Source organism: Phyllobates terribilis, unplaced genomic scaffold (assembly GCF_046119375.1).
Source record: "Phyllobates terribilis strain yellow unplaced genomic scaffold, ASM4611937v1 Scaffold_3__8_contigs__length_932513732, whole genome shotgun sequence".
Classification (NCBI taxonomy): domain Eukaryota; kingdom Metazoa; phylum Chordata; class Amphibia; order Anura; family Dendrobatidae; genus Phyllobates; species Phyllobates terribilis.
In genome coordinates, this window is record NW_027362763.1 from 466,866,246 (window position 1) to 466,893,392 (window position 27,147).

General features: G+C 43.9%; 1 protein-coding gene across 5 annotated transcripts in view; it reads right to left on the bottom strand.

The window, feature by feature from the left end:
- The window catches only part of SCML4 (Scm polycomb group protein like 4), a 161,752-nt gene that overhangs the window by 37,722 nt on the left and 96,883 nt on the right, over positions 1-27,147 (bottom strand). For 4 of the 5 annotated variants that reach the window (XM_073675800.1, XM_073675801.1, XM_073675803.1 and 1 more), the window contains exons 3-4: positions 18,844-18,963; positions 689-818 (exon numbers count right to left, since the gene is read on the bottom strand). In XM_073675800.1, coding sequence (XP_073531901.1) covers positions 689-818; positions 18,844-18,963 — 250 coding nt within the window. The remainder of the gene's footprint in view (positions 1-688; positions 819-18,843; positions 18,964-27,147) is intronic. The other variant, XM_073675802.1, reaches the window with a different exon arrangement.

Genomic DNA, 27,147 nt, shown 5'->3' on the forward strand with positions numbered 1-27,147 from the left:
TTTAAAGAAAAAAAAGAAGAATATTCTGTTAGTGCTGAATAAAAGACATCCTGCAACCAACAACTGCAGTAATAATGTTTAGTTTCCTGCTGAAACCCTATGATATTATATGATTGATATATTTTGTGTAACATCAAATATATCATTTTGATTGCTTATATTAACATTCCACATAACAACTAATGATTTCACATGGGGCAACATCTGCTCCATCAGCTGGTTTCACCAACGACTCCATTGACATTTAGATGAATGTTATACATGATGTTGTTTAGTATATTATTTATAATAATAATTATTATTCATTATTTTATTATAGATGGATGTTTTTCATCTCATCCAACATATTATTTCTATAGACATATGGGGATAAGTGGCAGCTAATCACACAATGGGGCACTTATCTCTTTGAAAAAATAAATTGGACAAGTAAAAATCCAACATATTTGATTCCTAAGACATTGAGGGACAATAGAACTTAGCCTACAGACATTAGAATGCTGGTTGATCAAAGTGAAATTTGGAGGGGATCTACTGACATTCAACTAGGAGATAAAGTCATTAACATGCACAATGGCCCCCAAAATATTCAAATGTTAAAATGAGCAAAGAGTGGTGCACTCCTAAATACCCATGTACACGGCCAGCTGGATAGATCAGTGTTATTATACCAGCAAAAATCTTATACCTTTAAGTGCCTGTGGAATAGCAGAATTGGGCACAGTAGCTGCATCCTGAGGAATAGAACTGATGTCTGGTTCTGGAGTGCTGCGAGGAGGCGAAATTGCTAATGGGGTCATTACAACACGAGATTTCAGCTGCAAAACAGATAGAAAATGTTCATTGGCAAAAAAAGAGGACATTGTCACAGGGAGTAAATTAGGCGGTTATGAAGGTATACTCTACGTTCTACAGCATGAAGTTGTAGCTTGACAATCTGAACACAATGGTGTATATTGATAGCTTCCTGAGAAATAATGCTGATTTTGTCAAGTTTATGCTGAGGAAGGCTGTTCGCATTCCCGATCGACACTACGCAAGCGCGGCTCCCCGCTCGAAACTGCGCAAGCGTGTCCGGCTCCACGCTACACACTGCGCAAACGCAGCTCCAAGTGCCACCAGCGCGGGATTCTAGTGAATTAGGGAAATTGATCAAATTGAGTGGGCGGTAATGCCCGTGACTGAACAGAAAATAAAGCACACCCCTATGATTAAATGAGCAGGTACGATATAACTATATAAAGTGCTTTTTGGACATCATTACAGCGCCATTTTTAATGAAAATAACGTGCTAGTGATGCAAATTGCATCACTAACAACGTACTGGGGACAGTTTAGATGCTTGTGGTGGTCCACTCCATACACTTTTACATATGCCTGTTGCTGTGGCTGGTAACAGGTGCCAGTTGTCGAAACCCTGACGATCTCTTATGGATGACTAATCTTAAAAATTCAATATCACAGAAGTGAAATACTCCTTTAAATATATACAATTCATACAATTCAGCAACACAAAGATTCCACTAGGGGAGACCAATATTATGTGGATTTTCAGTTTTTTCTTCTTTTTTTTTAAACTCCATAAATCTGCACAAATCAGTCTCCAGTTTGCTCCACCTTGTGGTAGCTGTATACCCAAAAAATTTTAACATAACTTCCGCAGAAACAACTACAGTTGAAACCAGAAGTTTACATACACTATTTAAAAAAACACATATGCATGTTTTTTTCAATATCTGACATCAAATCAGAATAAACCTTTCCCGTTTTAGGTCTATTAGGATTACCATAATTTTTAATATTTGCCAAATGCCAGAATAATGAGAGAGAGAATGTTTTAAGGCATTTTTATTACTTACTGCAAAGTCAAAAGTTTACATACACTAAGATTACTATGCCTTTAAATAATTATGGACTACCCATATGATGATGTCATGTGTTTGGAAGCTTCTGTTTTTTTGGCAACATCTGAGTTAATTACAGGCACACCTGTGGATGTATTTTAATGCACACCTGAAACACACTGCTTCTTTGTGTAGCATCATGGGAAAGTCTAAAGAAATCAGTCAAGATATCAGGAAGAGAATTGTGGACTTGCAGAAGTCTGGCTCATCCTTGGGTACAATTTCAAGATACCTGAAGGTGGCTCGTTCATCTGTACAATTATACGCAAGTACAAACAAGATGGGAATGTCCAGCCATCATACCGCTCAGGAAGGAGACAGGTTCTGTGTCCCAGAGATGAATGTGCTTTGGTCCGACATGTGCATATCAACCCAAAGACAAAAGCAAAAGACCTTGTGAACATGATGGCGGAAGCTGGTAAGATTGTGTCAGTATCCACAGTGAAACGAGTACTGTATCAACATGGGCTGAAAGGCCATTCTGCCAGGAAGAAGCCATTACTCCAAAGAAAACATAAAAAAGCCATTTTTGTCAGGAGTAATGGGCCAAAATTCTGACCAACTATTGTGAGAAGCTTGTAGAAGGATATCCCAAATGTTTGACCCAAGTAATTTAGTTTAAGGGCTATGGTACAGTGTCGGACTGGCCTGGCAGGGTACCAGTAAAATGCCCGGTGGGCCCCAGAGACAGAGGAAGGAGAGGAAGTGTAAAAAAAATTTTTTTCAGGGACATGGGCCCTTTAAAAGCACAGGAGGCAGGGACACGCTCACGCATGTACGCAGACCTGACCTGCCCCGATGACCATGGCCAGCGTCATCACCCGGCGCACCCAGTTAAGTGCTGGAGCCTCGGGGGGAAGAGACACCGGCACGCCATTGAGCCCATGAGTTGAGGGAGGGAACCCCCCCGGGAGGGAGAACGAGTACCTCCCCTCCCTCTCCTCCTCAAATACTCACCTCTCCTCGCAGCTCCAGTGATGTCAGCATCTTCTGATTCTGACATCTCAGGGCAAAGGGTGAGTTGACGTCACTACCGCCCTCTGCTCTGAGCACTGCAGAGTCAGAACACGCGCTGAGTATACCGTACCTGTTGCAGGGATCAGGAGAGGTGAGCATTTGATGTATGCAGCATTATATGGGGCCCAGAATTCTGTAAGGGGGACCATGTGGGGCCAAGAATTGTGTAAGGAGGACCATGTGGGGCCCAGAATTCTGTATGGGGGACCATGTGAGACCCATGATCCTGTATGGGGGCCCATGTGAGGCCCAGGATCCTGTATGGGGGACCATGTGGGGCCCAGGATCCTGTATGGGGGACCATGTGGGGCCCAGGATCCTGTATGGGGGACCATGTAGGGCCCAGGATTTTGTATGGGGGACTGTATTACCTGTATATACAGATACTCTGCATATGCTGTAATGTCACTGGAGAGTCCCTGTATTACCTGTACACTTAAAACTATATACAGAACTCCTGTGTGTAATGTCACCAGTGGTAATATTAGTGTTATTAGTATTGTGGTTTTTATTAATGATCAGTATTGTATTGTTCGGTCATTATGAGGTGGTAATACCTGGCCAGGTCATGGTGTGGAGGTAATTGTTCCTTGTATGTGCTATTATTCGGTCACTATGTGGAGGTAACATGTGGTCTGATCATGGTGTGACTGTATTAATCGCATGCATGTGGTATTATCCGTTCACTATATCGTGGTAATATGTAGTCTGGTCACGGTGTGGCGGTATTTATCCCTTGTATGTGGTGGTATTGGTCTTGTTATAGTGGATTGTGTTGTACATGGCGGCTATTTGTTCTCTCTGATATCAATAAGGGGAAGATTCTTGATATCCAATAGAGATTAAATACTTGGATGTTTAACCCCTCCCTGTCCTGTGACTATTACACAGTAGTAAATATGCACTTACAGGTGTTCTATGGTAAAAACAAGCAATCACCTATCCTAAGGCCATGTTCACACATTCAGTATATGGTCAGTATTTTACCTCAGTATCTGTAAGCCAAAACCAGGAGTGGGTGATAAATACAGAAGTGGTGTCGGGTTTTTATTCTACTTTTCCTCTGATTGTTTCACTCCTGGTTTTAGCTTATACATACTGATGTAAAATATTGACCTAATACTGAATGTGTGAACGTGGCCAAAGCATAACTGATAAGTTATTGATTGGTAGGGGTTCGACTGCTGGGACTTGGCCGATCTGCAGAATGTGCAACTTTTATCCCCATTAGTATGGAACTGCATGTACGACTTGACCACTGATCCATTCATTCCCTAAGGGGCTGCAGTTGGCTTTTTCTGGAAGCCCCCAAAGAGGATGAATGGAGCTGCGGTCAGACATCCCACCTGCCGCTGCATGTTAAAATGGGGATAAAAATGCCCTGTCAAGGATAAAAGTTCCCCATTCTTCCGATCAGTGTGGTTTCCAATGGTTGGATTCCACCGATCAATAAGTTATCACCTACCTAACCTGTGGATCGGTGATCACTTGTTTTCATCAAATAACCCTTTAATGCAAACGAAAGTAATTGTACATCCCAGTTATAGTATGTGCACAGTAGATGTGCAGGAGCCGCCTGTGTTTTACAGTCGACTCTCCTCTATAACAAGGATAACGGCTAACAGGTATTTGCATATAGCTGTAGGGTGGGCCTCTAGGGTCATTTCCTCCTGTGGGCCCCAGACAGCCCAGTCCGACCTTGCAATGGTACCAAATACTAATGATATGTATGTAAACTTTTGACTTTGCAGTAAGTAATAAAAATACCTTAAAACATTCTCTCTCTCTCATTATTCTGGCATTTGGCAAATATTAAAAATTATGGTAATCCTAATTGAGCTAGAACGGGAAAGGTTTATTCTGATTTCATATCAGATATTGAGAAAAACATGCATATGTGTCTTTTTACATAGTGTATGTAAACTTCTGGTTTCAACAGTATATCAAAGCGACAGAGCTGACAAACCTATTACATCACGATACGAAATAGTATGAAACTACTTTCAGTAAAAAAAATGTCTTTTAAAGGGAATCTATGACCAGATTTTTGCTACCCCATCTGGGGGCAGCACAATGTAGGGGCAGACACCCTGATTTCAGTGATTACTTTGATGCTTGCTGCAGTTTTGATAAAATCACTGTTTTATCTGCTGCAGATCTAGCAGTTCTCTGAATGCTGAGCTATGTATAACTCCACTCACACCACTAATTAGCAACTATCTGTGTACACTGTGCATATGTGTCACCCTGGCCTGGATGCCACAAATATAATAAAGCTGTGTCTGAGAGCAAGGGGGAGGTTCTCTAGTCAGGGGAACATTAGCATGCAATACCTCCTGTCTCAGGCCAGTAGGGGGAGCAGGCTGCCCCTATAAAAGCTGGAACTGGGGGCAGGGTTAGGGAGAACTGGACGACCTGTCTCAGGATTGAGAGTTGTCCCAGAGCAGTGAGGGACAGTTGTATTGCAGCCTAAGAGGAAGTGTGGCAGTAGAAAAGCCACAAGCCAGAGACAAGAGGCGAAGTGAGCCTGTCTTGGCAGACAAAGAACTCCATTTTACCAGACTTTGGTGCCTGAGGCTGTGAGGATTCCTCGTCCTGCAGCAGATAACCAGTCCGCAGGGGACTGTACGTTCCTTGGCCTAAGAAGCCCGGAGGCTCTGCCACAACAGAAGGGACCAGCAAGGCCGTACCAGGCCGGGAGCAGAAAGGGACCCACGTTGCAGGCCATACAGGCGAGAATACATGGTGAGCTCGGACCGTGGGCTGTTACCCTATCAGGAGGAGATAGCCAGAAGGAGCGCAGAGAGCACGGCAGGCCTACACCCTCACCCTGACCAGGGCCAATTTCCCAATTGCTCTCAGACATCCAGGTCCCCTCCTAGCCGGGACTGTTTGTGGGTCAGTTCACCTGTTCTAGTAAAGACCCTGGACTGCAACCTGTTGTCTGCGTACTCCTTGCTACTCCAGCACTAACGGTACTGGGACGCCCTACACCATCACCCCCATCTTCCATTATACTGCCCTGGGGCCGCACTCTTCCCGTGGGGAGTCACACTATCCCAGCTGCATACATCATCAGCCCCAGCAGTCTGCCTTGCAGCGGCGGTTCCTAATAACCGCAATCCACTGGTGGCGTAGTCGGACATCACTTAAAACTTATAAAGGGACTACCACTGGTCTGACCACCCTGAGCCACGGACCGAGTTGCCACTACTACCCCCATCGTTCCCCTGTTGCCTGGATCTGAGTGCCCCACGGCCCAGGGAGCGAGTCAGCTTTGGCGTAGTCGGCAGGATAGTAACCAACCCGCCACAAACGGGTATTGCGTGCCTGAAAAAGACTGTACACGTACCCGAAGAAGAGGTTTCCCACCATCCGGAGCCGTTTCCAGCCATTTTCAGCCGTCTCCCGCCATCTTGTCGGTTCCCGCCATCTTCAGCCGTTTTCCCGCCATCGGACGCCATCTTCAGGACGCCGCGCGGGAAGAAGAGGGGCGTGGACGTCCAAACCGCGCAAGACCCGAAGCTCCGCCCCACGCACCGACGCTGTGCAAGGTCCTGGAAGGGAGAGAGAGCGACGCTGACGTCACCAGGACGCGACGCAAGGTCCTCGTCCAGAGCAGCACCAGCGGAGCTGCGGCCTACAGAAGAGGATCGTCGGAAGGTAGGCCACGCTTAACTAGGGGGGAGGAAGATGTCGGACACGGAGGCGCCCACTACCACCAGCGCAGCTGCAGCAGCGGTGATGCCATTTTCCCTGCCTTACATCCCTGGAGCGGCCTGGCTGCCTAAGTACTCAGGGGAGCCCCATGCCCTGACTGATTTTAAGGAAAGGCTGTACAGTTTGTTCCAAGTTTACCCCCTGACAGAGGAACAGAAGGTCAGCATACTGATGGGGCAGTTAACTGGCGCGGCCCAGCGGGAGGTAAAGTCGTGACCCGCTGAGGAGAAAGGGACTGTGAAGGACATTCTGGCCCGGCTGCGAGGTACCTTTGATACCCGTACCTCCGCTGAAATTAAAATGCGGTTCTATGGATGTAAGCAGCGGGCACAGGACAGCATCAGAGACTATGCCCTAAATTTGCAGGAAGCCTTGAGAGCCATTAAACAAGCTGACCCTGGCAGCGTGCAGGATACGGATAAGCTACTAACAGAACAGTTTATAGAAGGTCTGCTGTCTAGCGCCCACAGAACCCAGCTGCGCCTCATGTTCTTTCAGAACCCTGACCTGACCTTTGCCCAATTCAAGGACAGGGTCATAAGGGTGCTCCGTGAACCCGCAACAAGTGGCGCTATAAACCCCCGGCGCCCTGCTCTGACCTACCACCAGGAGGCGGCGCCCTCCTCTATGGACTCCGTGGGGGCTGACGCACAGGCCCTGAACCAAGCCCCGTCGAAAGATCTGCATCACCAAGTCCAGGAGCTGACCAGGAGCGTCGCGGCGTTGACCAGGACCGTCCAGGCGTTACAAGTGGACCCGTCAAGACCCATCGAGCTGGCTTCAAGTCCAGAGGATGTCCCGTGGCGTCGACAGAGGAGGATCCCGTCGTTCCGAGGGAGGCCCACAGACCGCTATGCAGAGGATGGACAGCCCATTTGCCGTCGATGCAACCAGCCCAGACACATTTCCAGGTACTGTAATTTAAACGGGTCCAACCTGGGGCAGAGGGCCAACCCCCAGGCATAAGATCACCAGGCCCTTACAATTGGCGTAATAAGTACGTTGGGGGGCGCCCGGTTTTACCCGTGGTGCTGGACGGTATCCCCATGAGCGCCTTGCTGGATACTGGGTCGCAAGTAATCACTATCCCTTATGTACTTTTTAAGCAGTATTGGACAGATGCTGATATCACACGGTATCCAGACAGTAACTTGAGCATCATCGCCAGTAATGGCTTGCCCGTGCCGCAGATGGGGTTCAAGGAGATGACCATTAAAATTGGTAAAGTTGAACTACCAGCACAGGGAGTAATTATTGTGGACATTGACCGTCGTGAGAGTCACCCTAAAATAACTGTGGGTACTAACGTGATTGAAAATTGTCTTTCAGAGGTAATTGTAATTCTACAACAGGTGGCGGTGAATGCTAGTTCCAGCAAACAGAGAGTCCTCAACAAGGAGATAAAAGCCCTGATGAGACGGCAGCAGGTAGAACTGTCTGGTGGTGAGATCGGTAGCGTAAGACTGAGTGACCCATTCCCCATTTCCATGCCTCCCAAAAGTGAAATGATGATCAGGTGTCGGACTGCAATCGGGTTGAGAGGTAGAAACTACCAAGCCATGGTAGAACCCGTGTACTCGGACAGCAGGCCCACCATTTTGACAGCTCGGAGGGTGGTTGATGTCTGTCATGGGAGGGTGCCCGTTAGCATTCTCAACATTGGGGAGAGAGAGGTACACTTACCCAGGTACGCTACACTTGCCAAACTGTTTGTTGTCGAACACAAAGCTATCAGGGCCGTGGAGCCTTTGCCTCCATCTCCTCAGGCGGAGGGTAATGGCTCCCAGAAACAAAAGGAGGACTGGTGCCAGAAACTCCACGTGGGTGCTGACTCCACTCCCCTGCACCAAAAACAAGGAGTCTACCGGGTGGTACAGGAGTATGAGAGAGTCTTTAGTAAGCACCCGCTAGACTTCGGCAGAGTAAAAGGGATAGAATACCATATCCCCACAGGGAGCCACCCACCAATAAAAGAGAGACACAGGCCTGTACCCCCTGCACATTATCAGAACGCCAAGGGTATGCTGCAGGAAATGAAAGAAGCTGGGGTCATTAGAGATAGCTGTAGCCCCTAGGCAGCCCCCCTGGTTCTGGTAAAAAAGAAAGACGGCACCATGAGAATGTGCGTGGACTATAGACAAATCAACCGTATCACTCACAAAGACGCATATCCGCTGCCTAGAATAGAGGAGTCTTTAGCCGCACTAAAATCAGCTAACTTCTTTTCTACTTTGGACCTTACTAGTGGGTACTGGCAGGTTCCTGTGGCAGAGGCTGACAAGGAGAAGACCGCCTTCACCACCCCGATGGGACTGAGTGAGTTCAACTGTATGCCCTTCGGGCTCTGCAATGCACCAGGGACCTTCCAGAGGCTGAAGGAATGCTGTCTAGGGCACCGAAACTTCGAGACGGTCCTCCTTTACCTGGACGACGTGATCGTCTATTCGAAGACCTACAAGGACCATCTGAAGCACCTGGCTGAGGTGTTCGAAGCCCTGGCAGGCTACGGCCTGAAGGTGAAACCATCGAAGTGTCACCTGTTGAAACCGAAGGTCCAGTACCTAGGGCACGTGGTAAGTGCGGAAGGAGTGGCCCCCGACCCTGACAAGGTCACGGCAATCAAGAGCTGGCCCAGCCCCTCGAACATCAAAGAAGTAAGGCAGTTCCTCGGGTTGGTAGGCTACTACCGAAGGTTCATCCCCGGGTTCACTAAGATGGCAGCTCCTATGCAGGACCTCCTGATAGGACAGTCTAAGTCCAGAAGCCAAAAGCCACCCTTCAAGTGGGATAAACTGGAAGAGGAGTCCTTCCGCCAGTTGAAGATAGGCCTCACAGGGGATGAGATCCTGGCCTACCCTGATTATGGCCAGCCTTTTACTCTCCACACAGACGCCAGTAATGTGGGACTGGGAGCCGTACTATCCCAAAACCAACAGGGCAGAGAAAGGGTGATCGCGTACACCAGCCGGAAGCTGAGACCCACCGAGAGGAACCCGGAGAATTACAGCTCCTTCAAGCTAGAATTCTTGGCAGTGGTGTGGGCCGTGACGGAACGCTTCAAGCATTACCTGGCCTCCGCAAAGTTCACGGTGTACACGGACAACAACCCGTTAACACACCTAGACAATGCAAGACTTGGTGCCCTGGAACAGCGGTGGATGGCCCGTCTCTCCAATTATGACTTCGTGATCAAGTACCGGGCAGGCAAAACCAATGCCAACGCTGATGCCCTATCGAGAATGCCTCACTTACCTGAAGGTGACGAAGACCCAGAAGGGCTGGAGGAGGTAGAGCTCCCCGCGTTTCACCAATATGGAGCCGCTCAATACTCCCACCGCCTGAAGGAGGAGGATCTAACAACCGTGATGATCAATCCCCTACCTCACCACAGCTGGGCCGAAACCCAAGATAGTGACCCTGTCATCCGCCTGGTGAAAGATCTGCTGACCTAGGAAGATGCCCGCATAGGTCCAGATGCTCCAGAGGAAGCCAAGCAGCTATGGAAAGAGAAGAGAAAGCTGTTCCTCTACGAAGGCAAGCTGTGCAGAAGGATTGTCAACCACCGGACGCATGAGCTGACCTGGCAAGTCGTGGTCCCAAGGCGGGATGCAGCTATGGTCCTGGGGGCTTACCATGACAGAGCGGGGCACTTCGGTTGGAAGAAACTGGAGTTCCTGCTAAGAGGACGGTTCTTTTGGGTCGGCATGAGAGGGGCTGTAGAGAAGTGGTGCAGAGACTGTGGCCCTTGTCACCTAAGGAGGAAGGACCGTGCCAGCCAGAAGACACCCTTGAGGCCCATCGTCACCACGCAGCCTCTTGAGCTGGTAGCTCTGGACCATGTCAAATTGGCTCCAAGCCGGTCAGGATACATCTATGCCCTGACAATCGTGGACCACTATTCCCGTTTTCTAGTGGTGGTCCCGGTAAAGGACTTGACAGCCCAAACAGCGGCCAGAGCCTTCCAGCAATACTTCTGCCGTCCACACGGGTATCCGGAACAGGTCCTGACAGACCAGGGTCCAGCGTTCGAGGCTGAAATCTTCCAAGAGTTCTGCAACCTCTATGGCTGTAAGAAGATTCGGACAACGCCTTACCATCCACAAACCAACGGGATGTGTGAGAAAATGAACAATATAGTCGTTGATCTCCTGAAGACGTTGCCCCTGGAGGAACGCAGCCTGTGGCCAGAAAAACTGCCGGACCTGATAGACTTATACAATCATATCCCGGTGAATGCTACAAACTGCACCCCGGCTTACCTGATGCGAGCTAGACCAGGTAAGCTGCCCGTTGACCTGGAGATGGGAGTCCTAACACCTGAGGACACCTCCCCGGATGCGGACTGGGATACGGAAAGGCAACTGCAGTACAAGAAGGTACAGGAGAATGTGGAGAAGAGCCTGGCCCAGGTGAGAGAAAGGCAAGAAAGACTCTTCAACCAACACGCCCCTGCTGGTCCCCTAGAACCTGGTGAGCAGGTCCTGAAGCGAAAAAGAAGGTTACATAAGTTGGACGACCAGTGGGAAAGGGAACCCTACACCGTACTGCAGTCTGGTCACGACAACCCGAAGGTGTGCGTGATCACCAAGGACGGAGGAGAAACCACTAGTATCGTCTCCAGAGACCACCTCAAAAGATGCCCCGAGCAACTCCGTAGTGCAGAAGAGGATCAAAGTGACCTTGAACCCGCAGAGGACAAGGAAGAAATGATCAGCACCGTTCTCGGAGAGTTCCCTCAGTCCTGGACTCGAATAAACGATGCCATAGTGGTACCCGTCCTGCATTTCCTGCAACGGGCCCAGCAACAACCTACACCAGAGCCGGAAGGTGAAGAAGAGCTAGCAGCTCCAGAGGCAGAAGAGCCTGTACCAGCAGCCCAGGAGAGTCAACCCTCTGCTGACAGTGAGCCTGCCATGCCTGCGGTAAGCCAAAGGACCCGCAGACAGCTGCCTGCCCTACCTGTACACCCAGCTGGTAGTTGTACCCCTAACGCTAGTGGGGAAAGCCAGGTCGGTCCACCACCAAACAGTGGGTTAAGGAGGTCAACCAGGAGCACAAAGGGGCAGATACCCGCTCGCTGGAGAGTATAACGTGCGCTAAAATTGTAAGTAACCATGTTGCCAAATGTTGAAATGTTTGCCAAGTTACCTGCATGATTATTAATAGCGTATTTCAGTTTCTTGCAGTTACCGTACGGACTCAAAGGTTATGGACTTTTAATAACCGGGACTTTGTATGGACTGCGTTCGGAGCCTAACCAAGGAATGAACTAAGACTGTAAAGGACTTGGGGTAGGACAGACCTCCACCTGGTTAAGGCTCCCCGTTGTGTTGGTGAGATGGACACCCGGTCACAGACCACACTGTGACCTTAAGAACTCAATCTGTGCGTCACTTTCCTGATAATGTTTTATAGTCATGTATATTATCTTTGTTTACTGTTTAGTCCCGGAGTACTAAATTCTACTAGGGGGGAATGTGTCACCCTGGCCTGGATGCCACAAATATAATTAAGCTGTGTCTGAGAGCAAGGGGGAGGTTCTCTAGTCAGGGGAACATTAGCATGCAATACCTCCTGTCTCAGGCCAGTAGGGGGAGCAGGCTGCCCCTATAAAAGCTGGAACTGGGGGCAGGGTTAGGGAGAACTGGACGACCTGTCTCAGGATTGAGAGTTGTCCCAGAGCAGTGAGGGACAGTTGTATTGCACCCTAAGAGGAAGTGTGGCAGGAGAAGAGCCACAAGCCAGAGACAAGAGGCGAAGTGAGCCTGTCTTGGCAGACAAAGAACTCCATTTTACAGGACCTTGGTGCCTGAGGCTGTGAGGATTCCTCGTCCTGCAGCAGATAACCAGTCCGCAGGGGACTGTACGTTCCTTGGCCTAAGAAGCCCGGAGGCTCTGCCACAACAGAAGGGACCAGCAAGGCCGTACCAGGCCGGGAGCAGAAAGGGACCCACGTTGCAGGCCATACAGGCGAGAATACACGGTGAGCTCGGACCGTGGGCTGTTACCCTATCAGGAGGAGATAGCCAGAAGGAGCGCAGAGAGCACGGCAGGCCTACACCCTCACCCTGACCAGGGCCAATTTCCCAATTACTCTCAGACATCCAGGTCCCCTCCTAGCCGGGACTGTTTGTGGGTCAGTTCACCTGTTCTAGTAAAGACCCTGGACTGCAACCTGTTGTCTGCGTACTCCTTGCTCCTCCAGCACTAACGGTACTGGGACGCCCTACACCATCACCCCCATCTTCCATTATACTGCCCTGGGGCCGCACTCTTCCCGTGGGGAGTCACACTATCCCAGCTGCATACATCATCAGCCCCAGCAGTCTGCCTTGCAGCGGCGGTTCCTAATAACCGCAATCCACTGGTGGCGTAGTCGGACATCACTTAAAACTTATAAAGGAACTACCACTGGTCTGACCACCCTGAGCCACGGACCGGGTTGCCACTACTACCCCCATCGTTCCCCTATTGCCCGGATCCGAGTGCCCCACGGCCCAGGGGGCGAGTCACATAGGCAGATAGCTGCCAATCAGTGGTGGGGGTGGGGTTATACAGAGCTCAAGAATATGGAGGAATATATGGCAGCGGGTTTAGTAATCCTCAAGTGATAATCTTCTGCTGATAAAATAGTGATTTTATCAAAACTACAGCAACAGCTGAGTAAGCAATGCATTTTTGGAATCAAGGTTTCTGCCTTACATCATGCAGATATCAGTTTAGGTAGCAAAAACCTGGTGACAGATTTCTCCATTGTATATTTTGCTATTTTGATGCAACTTGTACTGTGCAAAACTTTTTGGCAGGTGAGGCAAAAATTGCTGAAATGAAAAAATATTTTAAGATATAGAAGTGTTACTAGTTTATTTTTATGATTTCATGATTTAACAAAATGCTAAATTAATGACCAAAAGAGTAATTAAAATCAAACTTTGTCGTGACATGCCTTTGTCTTCAAAACAGCATCAATTCTTCTAGGTACACTTGCTTATATTTTTTGAAGGATTTTGGGGTGGGAGGTTTTCCTAAACAAATCCTTCTGTGCAATCTAACATGAATCTCAAAAATGTTGAAATCGGGGCTCTTACATGACTCCTTGTTATTTGTAACGCTGAAGATAGTTCTTAATGTTATTGGTTGTACGTCTGGGATCTTTGTCCTGCTGCAGAATAAATTTGGAACCAATCAGCCACCTCCTTGATGGTAATGTATAATCTACCTGTATTTCTCAGCATTGAGAACACCATCAATCCTTACCAAATCGCAAACTCCTTTTGCTGAAAAGCAGCCCCGAACTTTCAAGGAGCCTCTTCCATGCTTCACTATTACTTGCAGATACTCGTTATTGTACTGCTCCCCACTCCTTTGATGATCAAACTGCCTTCTGTTACAGCAAAATATTTAAAATTTTGACTCATGAGTCATGAGCACCTTCTGACATTTTCTGGCAGAGTCGCTTGGCCTTATTTCCATGTCAAAGGTATGGGGTTTTTGTCCCGCAATTCTTGCATGGAGACCACTTCTGGCCAGACTTCTCCAAACAGTAGATGAGTGTAGTTGGGTCCCACTGGTTGTCGATTTAGAAGGGAAGGTTTATATGCCTTTCAGCTGCTGCACGTTATCTTGGCCAATCACTGCATCCAGTGTCCTTAACATTGCCCATTTCGTGGTGCGTCTTGAAAAGAGCTTGATCAGCACATCTTGGAACCCCAGTCTTATTTTAAATCTTTGTCTGGGAGAGACCTTGCTGATGCAGTATAACTACCTTTTGTCTTGTTGCTGTGCTCAGTACAGCAGTAGTTTTTAGGTTTGAGAATGGCCAATTATGGCTGAAACATTGCCTGCTTTGTCTTCCTGTTTTAACTAATATGGAATAATGTTAAAGTTTTTATCAAGAACTTGCAGTTTTGGTGCCTCGGCTTCTTTGAACTTTCTACATATTGTCTGACGTGAAACTGTCTTCCACAACCTCACTTTTGTAGCAGAATCTGGCTGTTCCTCACCCAGATTTTAGCCTCCTACATAAATGTTTCTGTTTCAGTTAATGACTATGTTTCAACCTACATTTGAAAATGATGATCATTATCACCTGTTAGGTAAAATTGGTTACTCTTACACTTGACTATAATCGTACAAAATCATCAATCATTTTAAAGGCAAAGCATGGTCACAACAAATATAGATTTAGATTTCTCTTTTGTCCATTCACTTTGCATTTTCTAAATTGATAAAAAAATTGCTTCTATTTTTGAAAGCATCTTTACTTTGCAGTATTTTTCCCACACCTGCCTAAAACTTTTGCACAGTACTCTACATATCCACAATAATTCTAAGAATGCAACAAACCCAGGAATCAATCTGTGATTTATAGCACACATTCACCTTTTAAAATTTGGGAATAATTCAGTTAATAGTATAAAAAAGTATATTAATGAATTACTGATAAGAGTTGTGAAGGTCCCCTATAAATAGATTCTAATGGTAAATTGTGTTTCAAATTTTTCTAAATATATTTTTAAATTTAAAGAGTAAACGTTGTTGTAATTTTCTTTTCATAAACCAATAGTACACATAAAAATAAGAAACTTGGAATGTATCAGGGAAAACTGTTTCTTTTTGTTCACCAAAACTAATATTTCAGGAGCTATAAGTTACACAGATTGTCATCCTGGTGACTTGCACGGTTGGTAAGCGCCATCCTACTCACTGTGTGCACCGCTCTGCTACTCCCAGTGTCAGATCTTCTCGCTGAGCTGCCTCATGCTACACTTCCAGCACTACTACATCCTCCTGTTGCTGGAGAGTCTCCACCCGGCTATAGGGAGGCGCAGCCAGACTCTGCAGAAATTTAAAACCACTGTGTGCAGCAGAGTTTTGCTTCCATTGCCTATCCCCTGATAGCAGTAGTTATATTAGGCAGCTCCTCCCTCCACACTTTGCTTGAACATAGGTTCTACTTGCAGTCTGTCTCTAGTTTCCTGCCAAGGTGCATTATTGTTTGACCCTCCTTTTACCGACCTGGCTTGTTTACTCGTTCTATCTGATCTCACCGCTCCAGACCGCTGCTTTGTATTTTGAACCTTTTGACCACGTCTCTGTATTTCACCTATGTACTTCGTATTCATGATGTTAGTCAGCTGCTGCAGGTCCGGGGACTACCCTGCAGGGGCACCTGGTGAGTACCATAACAGCCCAAGTCTATCCTCACCATCAGAGGCTCTAGTGAAGACTAGGTAGTTAATTAGTTATGCCCCTCCAGGGTAAGTTCTTCTGCTGCAAGTTCTCCTGAAATAACAGTTACACTTTAAACTCTAATTTTTTAAGGTTAACTGTCATTTCAGGAGAACTTGCAGCAGAATGTCTGAGTAACCCATGGCTCCTCTCTCTTCCTGTCCTCTCCTTAGAACTTTATGAGCATTAACTGTCATATCCTATCTCTGTAATGTGAAAGTCTGGATTCACTGAAGACAGATTTTATCCCTGAATTCTCAGTAAAAGATCAGTCCAGAAGAAGAAAGATGCAGATTTCTCTGATAAAAAGCAACTTTGTAAAGTATGTTATCGTATGTACTATTCATTTATGAAATAAATATTAAATAACGGTTACTCTTTAATGTTTCTGTTTAACCTGTTTGTATTTAGATTACATGTTGAATTGTTATATGAAGACCAATTATTGCTACTGTTATCATTTTCCTTCATAATAACTAGAATAAAATAACCTGAGATCCCAAATAGGATATAGGAAACGTGACATATTAAAATGTTTTCTCCATCAGAATGTTACAATGCCTTGGCCATCCTAATAGTGATCCCTATGAAACAGGTTGGGAGATTTATAGCAAATTTGAGTTGAATCAATATTAATTAAGTTACACGATTATATTAATCTCACCAGTGTTATCAAAGAAGTCAATGTGAGTTATTTTAAAATTTAAAAATGTATTTATGTTCATTGAGCGATTTAATAACTGAGTGGCCTAAAGCACTGGCATCAACTGCTTTGTCCATGAAACATTACTGCTTGAAACTATACACTTGACTGATGCAGGCAGTTCATTGATCAGCAGTATTTTCAGAAATATTGGAGCAAATCACAAAACAGTCGCCTCCAGTGTGTTTGGATGGCAAGTATACTTTATCATCTACGACTAAAAGTGTACTTATTTATCTAGAAGAAGATAAATCTAGTAATGTCATTTATGCTTGAAATCTATTGCAGCAGTTCATTTTCTAAAGATTAAAGTTTTAAATAAAACAAAATTATCTAGGAAGCAAATCCATCTATTATATAAAACAAAACATATGCAGTATTGTGAAAAATTATTTATTTCTACTTTATTGTTGCTGCATATTTTTCACACTAATTGATTCAGATCTTCAAATAAGTATAATATAATGATGCTATTACACGTGTTTTAGTGGCAGGTTGTAGTGCTCGCAGGTTACATCTAATTACTGGGCTGCATCTGCACTTAACATTGTTTCAAGCTGCAAGTTCAGGTGCAGTATGGTAATTAGAGGTAAACCGGTAAACCCTAATGTAATAGCGCCCTGAGACACACCTATCCTTGATGAACAATCTCAACAAGAAATTCTGTAGGCTACGTTCCCGCGATGAGTTCTTGGTGAGTTTTATGCGCTGTGTATTTTTGAAAAAATGCAAGTATACAAAATCTGCAACATCAAAAACTCACCAAAAGCCCATCGTGGGAACCTAGCCTTAAAAGGTTTCAAAAACAATAATTGAACATATAAGTTTAGAAAGGGTTAGTGAGAAATTGCATATGGCAGATTTGTTGGCGAAATGTCTGTGACTGTTCGATGAATCTAAATAGGGTTTGCAGAAATCCATGGCCCTCATTCATCAATACTGGCGATATTCACAAGTCTTGATGAGCGGGTGATGTGGAATGCAAGGCGTCTGTTTCATTAAAAGTCACATGCCTCTGTGGGCCTCGTCACAAATCAGACTCCAAATCGCAAACTGGAGTAAGATTTGGGTTGTAAGGTATGTCACCGCTCGTCATGAATTTGACGAGTGATGGTTGTCATGTCCTCGTCCCACTCCAGCTCCACCACTCTGTTGGGGCTGGGCGAAAATGGCAAGAAAATGACAAAAGCTGTTACATTTTTGAGCAGCCTCACATTCCGCCAAAATTTTGCTATTTTTCAAAGCTTTTTAAGCCAGAATTTTAATGTAAAAGCTTTGATGAATCAGGGCCCATGTGTTTGATGCCAAAACAACCTTATGCAAATGACTCCATTAATCATCTTTAGAGTTAAGGTGCCCATACACCTTCAATATCTGTTGAATGGACACTCATTTGACCCAAAGCTATCTCTCCTGATTCTCCCCCAAATATATGAGTGCTTGGTACAGCTGAGCATTCATACATTTTCAGTGGGGAGATAGGAATATGCTTCTACCAAACACCTAAGGCTGCAACTTATCTACAGTGAGAACAAAAGGATTGAGCATTTAAACTCAGCTTGCCCAATCCTTCTCTACCTCAACATCATCAGTCAGGGGGATCAAGAGGCCTAAATACCAAGAGGGTGCAGCTGACTTTAATCTAATCTATATTGGGGCCTTTCTTTCTACAATTGAAGATAACTCAGAACTGTGGTAAATCTTCCCAAAAGTGTCCTACCAATAATGAGTTCTGATGAAGATCTGAAGCACATAAGTGTTAAAAATTCTGAATTTAGGAAGGGCTTAAAGACTTTTTCACAGCATTGATAAATTATATATAATATATGTTTTGCCTTCAAATGAAGATGATGATTTATTAAAATTTGTATTTTATGCTGTGGTTTTCTGAAGTGATATTAGTTTAAATAGAAGCCAGCATCTTGTGTGAACGGCATTTATCAGGTAACATTTCCTTTGTGCATTTCTATCGAAATCAATACTTTTCTATTGCATTGTCTGGATACTCAATTTATGCTCAATTGACTTTACATATCAAAGGTCACCGTCCTATATGCAATTTTGGAATTTGATAGGATTGACAATATGGAATATCTCAACATATAACTAAATCACATTACTGTTCTGCTTGTTGTGAATGAAAAATAAAAGACAAATGAATTCAGGCATATTCGTGCCCAAGAAAAAAAAAAGTATGCATGTAAAGACAAAAGGTTGGTGGTGTATCCTGAATTTCAAAAAATGAATAAAAAAAAATCAAATACTCACACTCTGAAGATGCAATGCTTGAAGATTTATTGTGAGGGCATGCAGAGAGTAACAACGTTTCGAGTTGGCTATGGACCCTTCATCGGGTAAGGTGAACAGTGGTGCAGGAGCCCTTATATACTAAAACATAAGGGAGAACAGCACTATCAGTTCCCATTTTGGATACACCACCCTTTTCGTCTTTACAAATGATAAATAGAAATGAATCACACTTCTGTTAATAAACATGTTACATAGTGTCTTTTGTGGTTAGTTTACAGATGCACATGGTTCTAAAATATGATGTATAGTTACGAAAAATACAACTTTACTCTTGGCCAACTCCTATTAGGCCGATTGGGAGTTATGTATGTACAACTCTATACCTCTGTACAACTCTAACTCTGTGGGCTACACAAGTTGTTACAGTGAATAGCTATTCTGTATTTTTGTTTACAGTACTTCCATAAAATGAGCAAAGGACCAGCACCCCAAACTTCAAGGTCCTGAGTTTTTATGCAGGGAAGTAAACTGGAACCGCAGATAAGTCAGTAAAGGAGAGCAGCTCCATGGTGAGGATGATGGAGAATATTACTATGCTTCTAAAAATGCATAGTGACCTACTGAACTACGTCCAAATATTAGTTTGCACTGTTGTAGGGCAACTATTACCCTTTATCTCCCCTGCCATTTCAGCACCACTGTCTCTGGCAGTCCTACTTTGATCACATACCGTAAAACGAGCAAGCATCACAGTGCAGTCGGGAAGCTGTATTTCCACAAGCCATTATGTCAACCACAATCACCGACAAAATGAGCAATAAAAAAAGTGTGTAAAATGTAAAACATAGCTTGTAAAGGTCTGTTGTGATTGTAGGTGTGGTACAATGGATATAAAACATAAATAAATTAATAAATAAATACAAAAATAACTAAAAAACAATGGCACCACTAGCAATCCTACACCCCTCTCAAATTGCCCAGTCTTCAACTGATTGAAAATATTGCCATAGAACCATACATGAATAAATCTTTCTACTATCCTGAAGATCATTTACAAGAGATGCTTTCTAAGAACTAACCACTTGTCCTTTCTGGGCCCTTTCTGCACATTCAGGCTGTAAGCAGAATCCAAGATGTTCCATGAAGTTTCTAAGAACTCAAAATTAATCAAACAACCTACAGGTAGCTCCTGCCACTACTGATATCAGAGAGAATCAATCTATCCATTAGGAGCACAAATTAATGGGAATTTGTCACCAGGTTTTTACTACCTTATCTGACAGCAGCATAATGTAGAAAAAGAGACCCGGACTCCAATGATGTATCACTTAGTTCACTGGGTGCAGCGGTTCTGACACAGAGTTTTTAGATGTAGCATGTAGTAGAGCTCAGAAAGCTGAGGCCGCCCACACCACAGCTTTCTATGTACATTGTCTACTGAGAGTAAGCTGCAAATTAGAGCTGAGGGCGTGGTCAAACCACTTGGCAAGAGGGAGCTAGTCTGGGCAGTGATAATCTCCTGGTGATAAAACATTCACTGTATGAAAACAACAGAACACAGCCTAATAAATTACACATTTCTGATATCTGTGTCTCAGCCTCTACCTCATGCTGGGGCAACGCTGCTTCAGTCATCGCTCTGATAATACTGAGCAGCCACTATAAGCGTGCCTCGGACCCTGACTGACAGCGACCCCAAAGCAAAGCTAGTGTCAAAGTCAGGGGGCACGGTTACAACCACAGCTCTCTATACTCAGATTGGTGACTGAACCAGTGCCGACCCCGCCTCCATGACTGAAACCGAATGCCGGCGGAGAGAATAAAGTTCATTTTTTCCCTGCTGCATTCGGCTCTGTGCAGGCGCCGGGCAGCATAATAACGCTGTTAACCTGCAGATTAACCGCATATCTGAAGTTAATAGTGTTATTTCTGGAGACAGGTTCCCTTTAAAGTTTTGTGCAGGAGAAGGACATGGTATGCGCCCAAGGACTGTTGGGCGGTTGTTATGTTGGCCTACAGGTCCAGGAACTTGTGCTCTTTGATTTCGGGGTCAGTGCACTCACCGGTAATGGACACTCTATACCCCAGAAGAGAGGAGAATAACAGTTTAAATGTTTTATGTGATTATTGCATGCCGTGTGTTGTCTTCCAGGTCCCAGAATGGTCGAGGATGACCATGTTTAAATAAGGGATGAATGTAGGGATGTGGACTGTCTTACCCTGTTCCTGCCCTTGAAGACAATAGACGCACTATGTGAATACTGTTGTGCGGTTTTATATTTAAAAGTAACGTGTGTCTAATGTGATGTAATGTATTATGGTGATGTACAGTATATACGGCGTTAATGCATAATGTGACTATAGCATAGGATAAGCTCAGGACAGCATAGGAAATAGAATAAGGAAAAGTAGGTTTAGCATGAAAAATAGGAAATGGTTAAGAATAGGATTAGCCCAGTGGGTGGGCACTAGTGCTGATAAAGAGAGGGGCACTTTCTAGTTAGAGGGAGTTCAGTGTCAGCTAGTGAAGTGTACAGTGGTGTTCAAGTTCAGGTGGGGTGGTTGCTAGGGACAGCATGGGACAAACGTTCAAGGCAGTGGGATGCCAAATGGAGTACTCTGACGGACATTCCAACAGTGTTTGGAGCCTAGGACTCGGGCCAGGTTTCTGGGTCTGAATTTCTGACATCACGAGGCCAGTGGATGTGGAATTCCGTGGGAGGCAAGGGGTCGGTCTCAGTTGCACTGCCACAGTGGACAACAAATCCCTGAGAGAGATGGAGTCAGCGGGCTTGGGGGTAGTCCAGAACAAACGGGTGGCAAGACAGAATAGGAGTTGTACTAAGAAGGAAGGAAGTGTGAATTGCTGTGCCCTATCCAACTTGTGCCCACCTGGTGAACTTGGACTGTTTTGTAAAAGTTTGACTGTTACAAAGAACTTGGTGTCCCATTCATTGTCTGCGGCGTCTCCTGAGGACGGAGGCCTGGAGACCGTGGAAGCCTGCAGCCTACAAGCGAGTGTGATACACCCCACACCCTACAGCACACAGGGACTGTGACTCTCCTTGTCTGCAAAGTGCTAGTGCGCAACCAACAGCAGCCCAGTCGTGACTACTGCTCTTAGACACTTTACATAGCATGGTGTTGTAAATACTGGAAATGCTTTGCTGTATCAGAAACTGGGCACCTCACTATCAATAAATGGCTATTCAAGGTAGCAGAGAATGTTTGAGGATTATTTAAGACCATCTGTCTGAAGATTATAACCAGGGCTGTGGAGTCGGTAAGCCAAACCTCTGACTCCGACTTCTCAATTTCCCTGACACCAACTCCAACTCCGACTCCACGACTCCGACTCCCTCATACATGGCTCATGTTTAAGTGATAAATTTACTGTAGCACAGATTCATCTTAGCTAAAAGTCTAGACCCTTAGATCAGGAATAGGACAGACATTTATAGCACATTTCATAACTTTCCCAAATTCTTATGAAAAAATATTCCCCACAAACTGCATTGAACTACTGTACCCAATTTATTATATATTTTAGGAGTCAGAGTTGGTCCATTGTATATAGACTTCGACTCCACCAAAATAGGCTCAGACTCCGACTCCACAGCCTGATTATAAGACACCTGTAAATGGACCTAAGATATCAACCCTACAAATAACTGTAAATTCACCAAAAAAAAAAAATTACAAGTTTTTGAATGATCAAACAAAAGGAGAGCTGTATAACCCATAGAATTGCCGTTAGAGCACTGAGGAGCAGCAATGTGCTTTCATCATACCCCTTACATTGCATAGCTAAAACATTTCAGAAAACCGGACGACAGAGCCAAGTACACACTTACTTTTTCAACAATAGGATATGCCATATTTGTGAATATTAATTTAATATTAATATATTAGTGTTTTGCTCAATTGCATCAAATGTATTTATTTATACTATTTGACATAAAATTAGCTACTAAAAAGCTACTATATTTTTTTTTTTTTAAAGTCTATATGTCTATAATATTTTCATATGGGCATATTTAATGTAATAGTTTTGTAAAATATCACTTCTGTAGAAAAAGTTCTGAGTCTGACAAAAATTTTAGTTTGCTGCTTCAGCGTTCTTAGATCTTTTAGTCAGATGTTTCTATGGTTACTGAACTACAATTATAAGCATTTCACAAGTTTTTTTACTTTCAAATTTTTTGTTGTATTTTATCAATTATAATCAGGTGTAACATTTGGTATACAGCAAACACAAAAGAAAACAATGGCATATAACGTCAGTATAGTAATATAAAAATAAGAATAAACAAAACATAAAAGAATCAAGAGGTGGGGTATTTATGATGGATAATGGAGGGAAGAGGCACATAAAAAATAAGAAGGGTGAGACCAGGAGTTGATTCAGGTATGATGTGTTAGGGTATAAAATTAACCAAAGGACAGACTGGTACTTGACAAATGTGGCCGGACATATGTTGTTCCTGGGTCCCAGACATGGCCGGCGTCAGCACCATCCTTAGCAAGGGAAGATAGCTTGGGTCAAATTGTATACTAAAGAACAGCGATATTCCCACAGACACGTCCACCCCGCATGCAATATCAGCTTTAACCATATATGCTATCCGCGAAGGGACCATGTACCATCGCATGAGGACTTTATATGCAGATAGGACTGTGTCAGAATTTATGGAGCAGGAAGAAATAGCAACACATGCATTATTCAAGGAAGCTCACGTGTGCCCACCAAGTGTGTCATTTACAGGTGCTTCTCACAAAATTAGAATATCATCAAAAAGTTAATTTATTTCAGTTCTTCAATACAAAAAGTGAAACGCATATATTATATTGAGTCATTACAAACAGAGTGATATATTACAAGTGTTTATTTCTGTTAATGTTGATGATTATAGCTTACAGCTAATGAAAACACAAAGTCATTATCTCAGTAAATTAGAATACTTTATAACACCAGCTTGAAAAATGATTTTAAAACCCGAAATGTTGGCCTACTGAAATGTATGTTCAGTAAATGCACTCAATACTTGGTTGGGCTCCTTTTGCATCAGTTACTGCATCAATGTGGCGTGGCATGGAGGCGATCAGCCTGTGGCACTGCTGAGGTGTTATTGAAGCCTAGGTTGCTTTGACAGCAGCCTTCAGCTCGTCTGCATTGTTGAGTCTGGTGTCTCTCATCTTCCTCTTGACAATACCCCATAGATCCTCTATGGGGTTAAGGTCAGGCGAGTTTGGTGGCAAATCAAACACAGTGATACTGTTGTTTTTAAACCAGGTATTGGTACTTATGGCAGTGTGGACAGGTGTCAAGTCCTTCTGGAAAATTCAATTTACATCTCCAAAAAACTTGTCGTTAGAGGGAAGCATGAAGTGCTCTAAAATTTCCTGGTAGACTGCTGCGCTGACTTTGGTCTTGATAAAATACAGTGGACCTACACCAGCAGATGACATGGCTCCCCAAACCATCACGGATTGTGGAAACTTCACCCTAGACCTCAAGCAGCTTGGATTGTGTGCCTCTATACTCTTCCTCCAGACTCTGGGACCTAGATTTCCAAATGAAATGCAAAATTTACTTTCATTTGAAAACAACACCTTGGACCACTGAGCAACAGTCCAGGTCTTTTTCTCCTTGGCCCAGGTAAGACGCTTCTGGCGATATCTATTGGTCATGAGTGGCATGACACAAGGAATGCGACACTTGTAGCTCATGTCCTGGATACGTCTGTGTATGGTGGCTCTTGAAGCAATGACTCCAGCAGCAGTCCACTCCTTGTGAATCTTCCCCAAATTTTTGAATGGCCTTTTCTTAATCCTTTCAAGGCAGCAGTTATCCCGGTTGCTTGTGCACCTTTTTGTACCACACTTTTTCCTTCCACTCAACTTTCCATTAATATGCTTGGATACAGCACTCTGTGAACAGTCAGCTTCTTTAGAAATAACCTTTTGTAGCTTACCCTCCTTGTGGAGTGTGTCAATGACTGCCTTCTAGACATCTGTCAAGTCAGCAGTCTTCCCGATGATTGTGGAGCCTACTGAAACATACTAAGGGACCTTTTTAAACGCTTAGGAAGCCTTGGTAGGTGTTTTTTGTTAATTATTCTAATTTACTGAGATAATGACTTTTGTGTTTTCACTGGCTGTAAGCCATAATCATCAACATTAACAGAAATAAACACTTGAAATAGATTACTTTGTTTGTAATGACTCTATATATATATGTGATATATATAAATATATGAGTTTCACTTTTTGCATTGAAGAACTGAAATAAATTAAGTTTTTGATGATATTCTAATTTTGTGAGAAGCACCTGTATATGCATAACTGTGTATGGTGTGGTGAGGAACACTGTTTAATAGTGAGTAGACAATGGAACTCAGACCTCTGGAGTGTGGAAATGATTGGCAAATATGCCCAAATGATGTAAAAGTATGAAGAACATTAAAACCAGGCAAATAGCTCGACAACCAAAGTTTTATTTGCAAATATAAAAAATGTTCTGAAGAAATAATTGAGTATTTCACTCTCAGTACCTTGAAGGAGAAGAGGATAAAAAGGAGAACAATTGAGAAACTTTCTCATTTGCCAACCAGCATGAGAAGGAAGCATAGTCATCTAAACCAAGTGGAAAGGCCCTGTTATGCCATATAGCACAGAACTTGACAGCATCCCAGACCTTAAGAGAATGACTCATCAAAGACCTCTATGTAGTAGATCTGAACACATGAGGGGTCTATAATAGAGAGTTAATAGGCAGAGGGGAAATGTTGGGAATTTGAGAAAAGACCCACAGTGGTATTTCAGTGAAAGAATGTAATGTAGTGTAAGATATTGGTGACTCAGAGATCACAATCACATTTATGTGATGTCAAGAGTATGAAGAAGGATACGGGGACATCCAACCTCTTAGACATAGGAAGTGAGTATTCTTTGCAGAAAACATAAGAAATATGCGGGGACACAAAGACAGGCAGCCTACAGAAAAGGTAAAGAAGCTTAGGTAGTAGTGTCATTTTGACAGTATTCATTTTGCCTAGCTAAGAAGTGATCAGTGGGGACCAACTGGACATCAGGGTGGAAATAGAGCAGAGCATAGGTGGGTAGTTAGCTGTAAAAATGTTGTATAAGGAAATTTTGTCAATCCTTAAATAGTCTAGATGAGTGGTAGACCTTTGAAAGGTTTAGGTGGTCAATAGGGCAGAAATGTCAGAGTTGAGTATAAAGACACTGAGGGCACATGATTTGGAATTATTAATAGTCAAGCAACAATCTTCGACAAAAAATGTTAACATAGAAAGGAGGCGGGGGACCGAGGAAGAGGCTGTGTAAGAGTTAGCAAAATGTCATCAGCAAAATGACATAATTTATGCAAGCACTGATGAAGCAAGAATGGGTCGGCATCAGTCAGGATTTGACCCAGAAGCTGATATCCAGCATGACAGAGCGATTTGCAGAAGTCTTGAAAACTAAGACTCAAATCTGTAAATATTGAGCCTCTGCATGAACTTATTAGATTTGTCAATAAATGTTTAAAAATTTATGAAATGCTTATAAATGTACTTTAGTAACCATAGAAACATCTGACTAAAAGATCTACAAAACTCTGAAGCAGCAAATTTTGTAAGAAACAAAATTTGTGTTAGTCTCAAAACTTTTGGCTACGACTGTATATAGCAGTACAGTGAAGTAACGTGCTGGTGGAACTGTATACTATATGGCATGTCAATTTGTCATATGACACTACAAAGGGTTAATGCTTGTGGATATAAGCTTTCTGCTCTGATATATGTTTGGGATAATATTTCATGTAGCAACATTGTGAATCAGAAGTCATGAAATCCAACAGCCTATATAGTATCAATGTAGTCCAGTCATACGATGAATTATTTTATAGGCTGCTACTTGTGTGAAAATGTTCAGTGATTTCTTATCTTAAGAAATACTCTTTAAAGCTGACAAGATTAAGTCAATTTACCATTTATAAAAGGCCCAAATTGTGTCTTATGATTTTACTCACAAGGGACACATATCAGTCTTTTTTTCCTCGCTCTCGCTGTGCCGTTTCCTGTTTATTTGTAATTTGTGCGGTTCATACATACAGATCACAGAGATTAGATCACAGAAACGACGAGAGACATATTAAGAGAACGCAGGCCTTAGAGTGCCAGTGTAGATTTTTCAGATTTAATTTTGTCGCCATGGTGATGGAGTCATTGAGAACATCATGGATTGCCTACCCCTGATGAGTTCTAATAAGCTGTTTGAATAATCTGTGACATTTAGAAATGGCTAATAACTGCC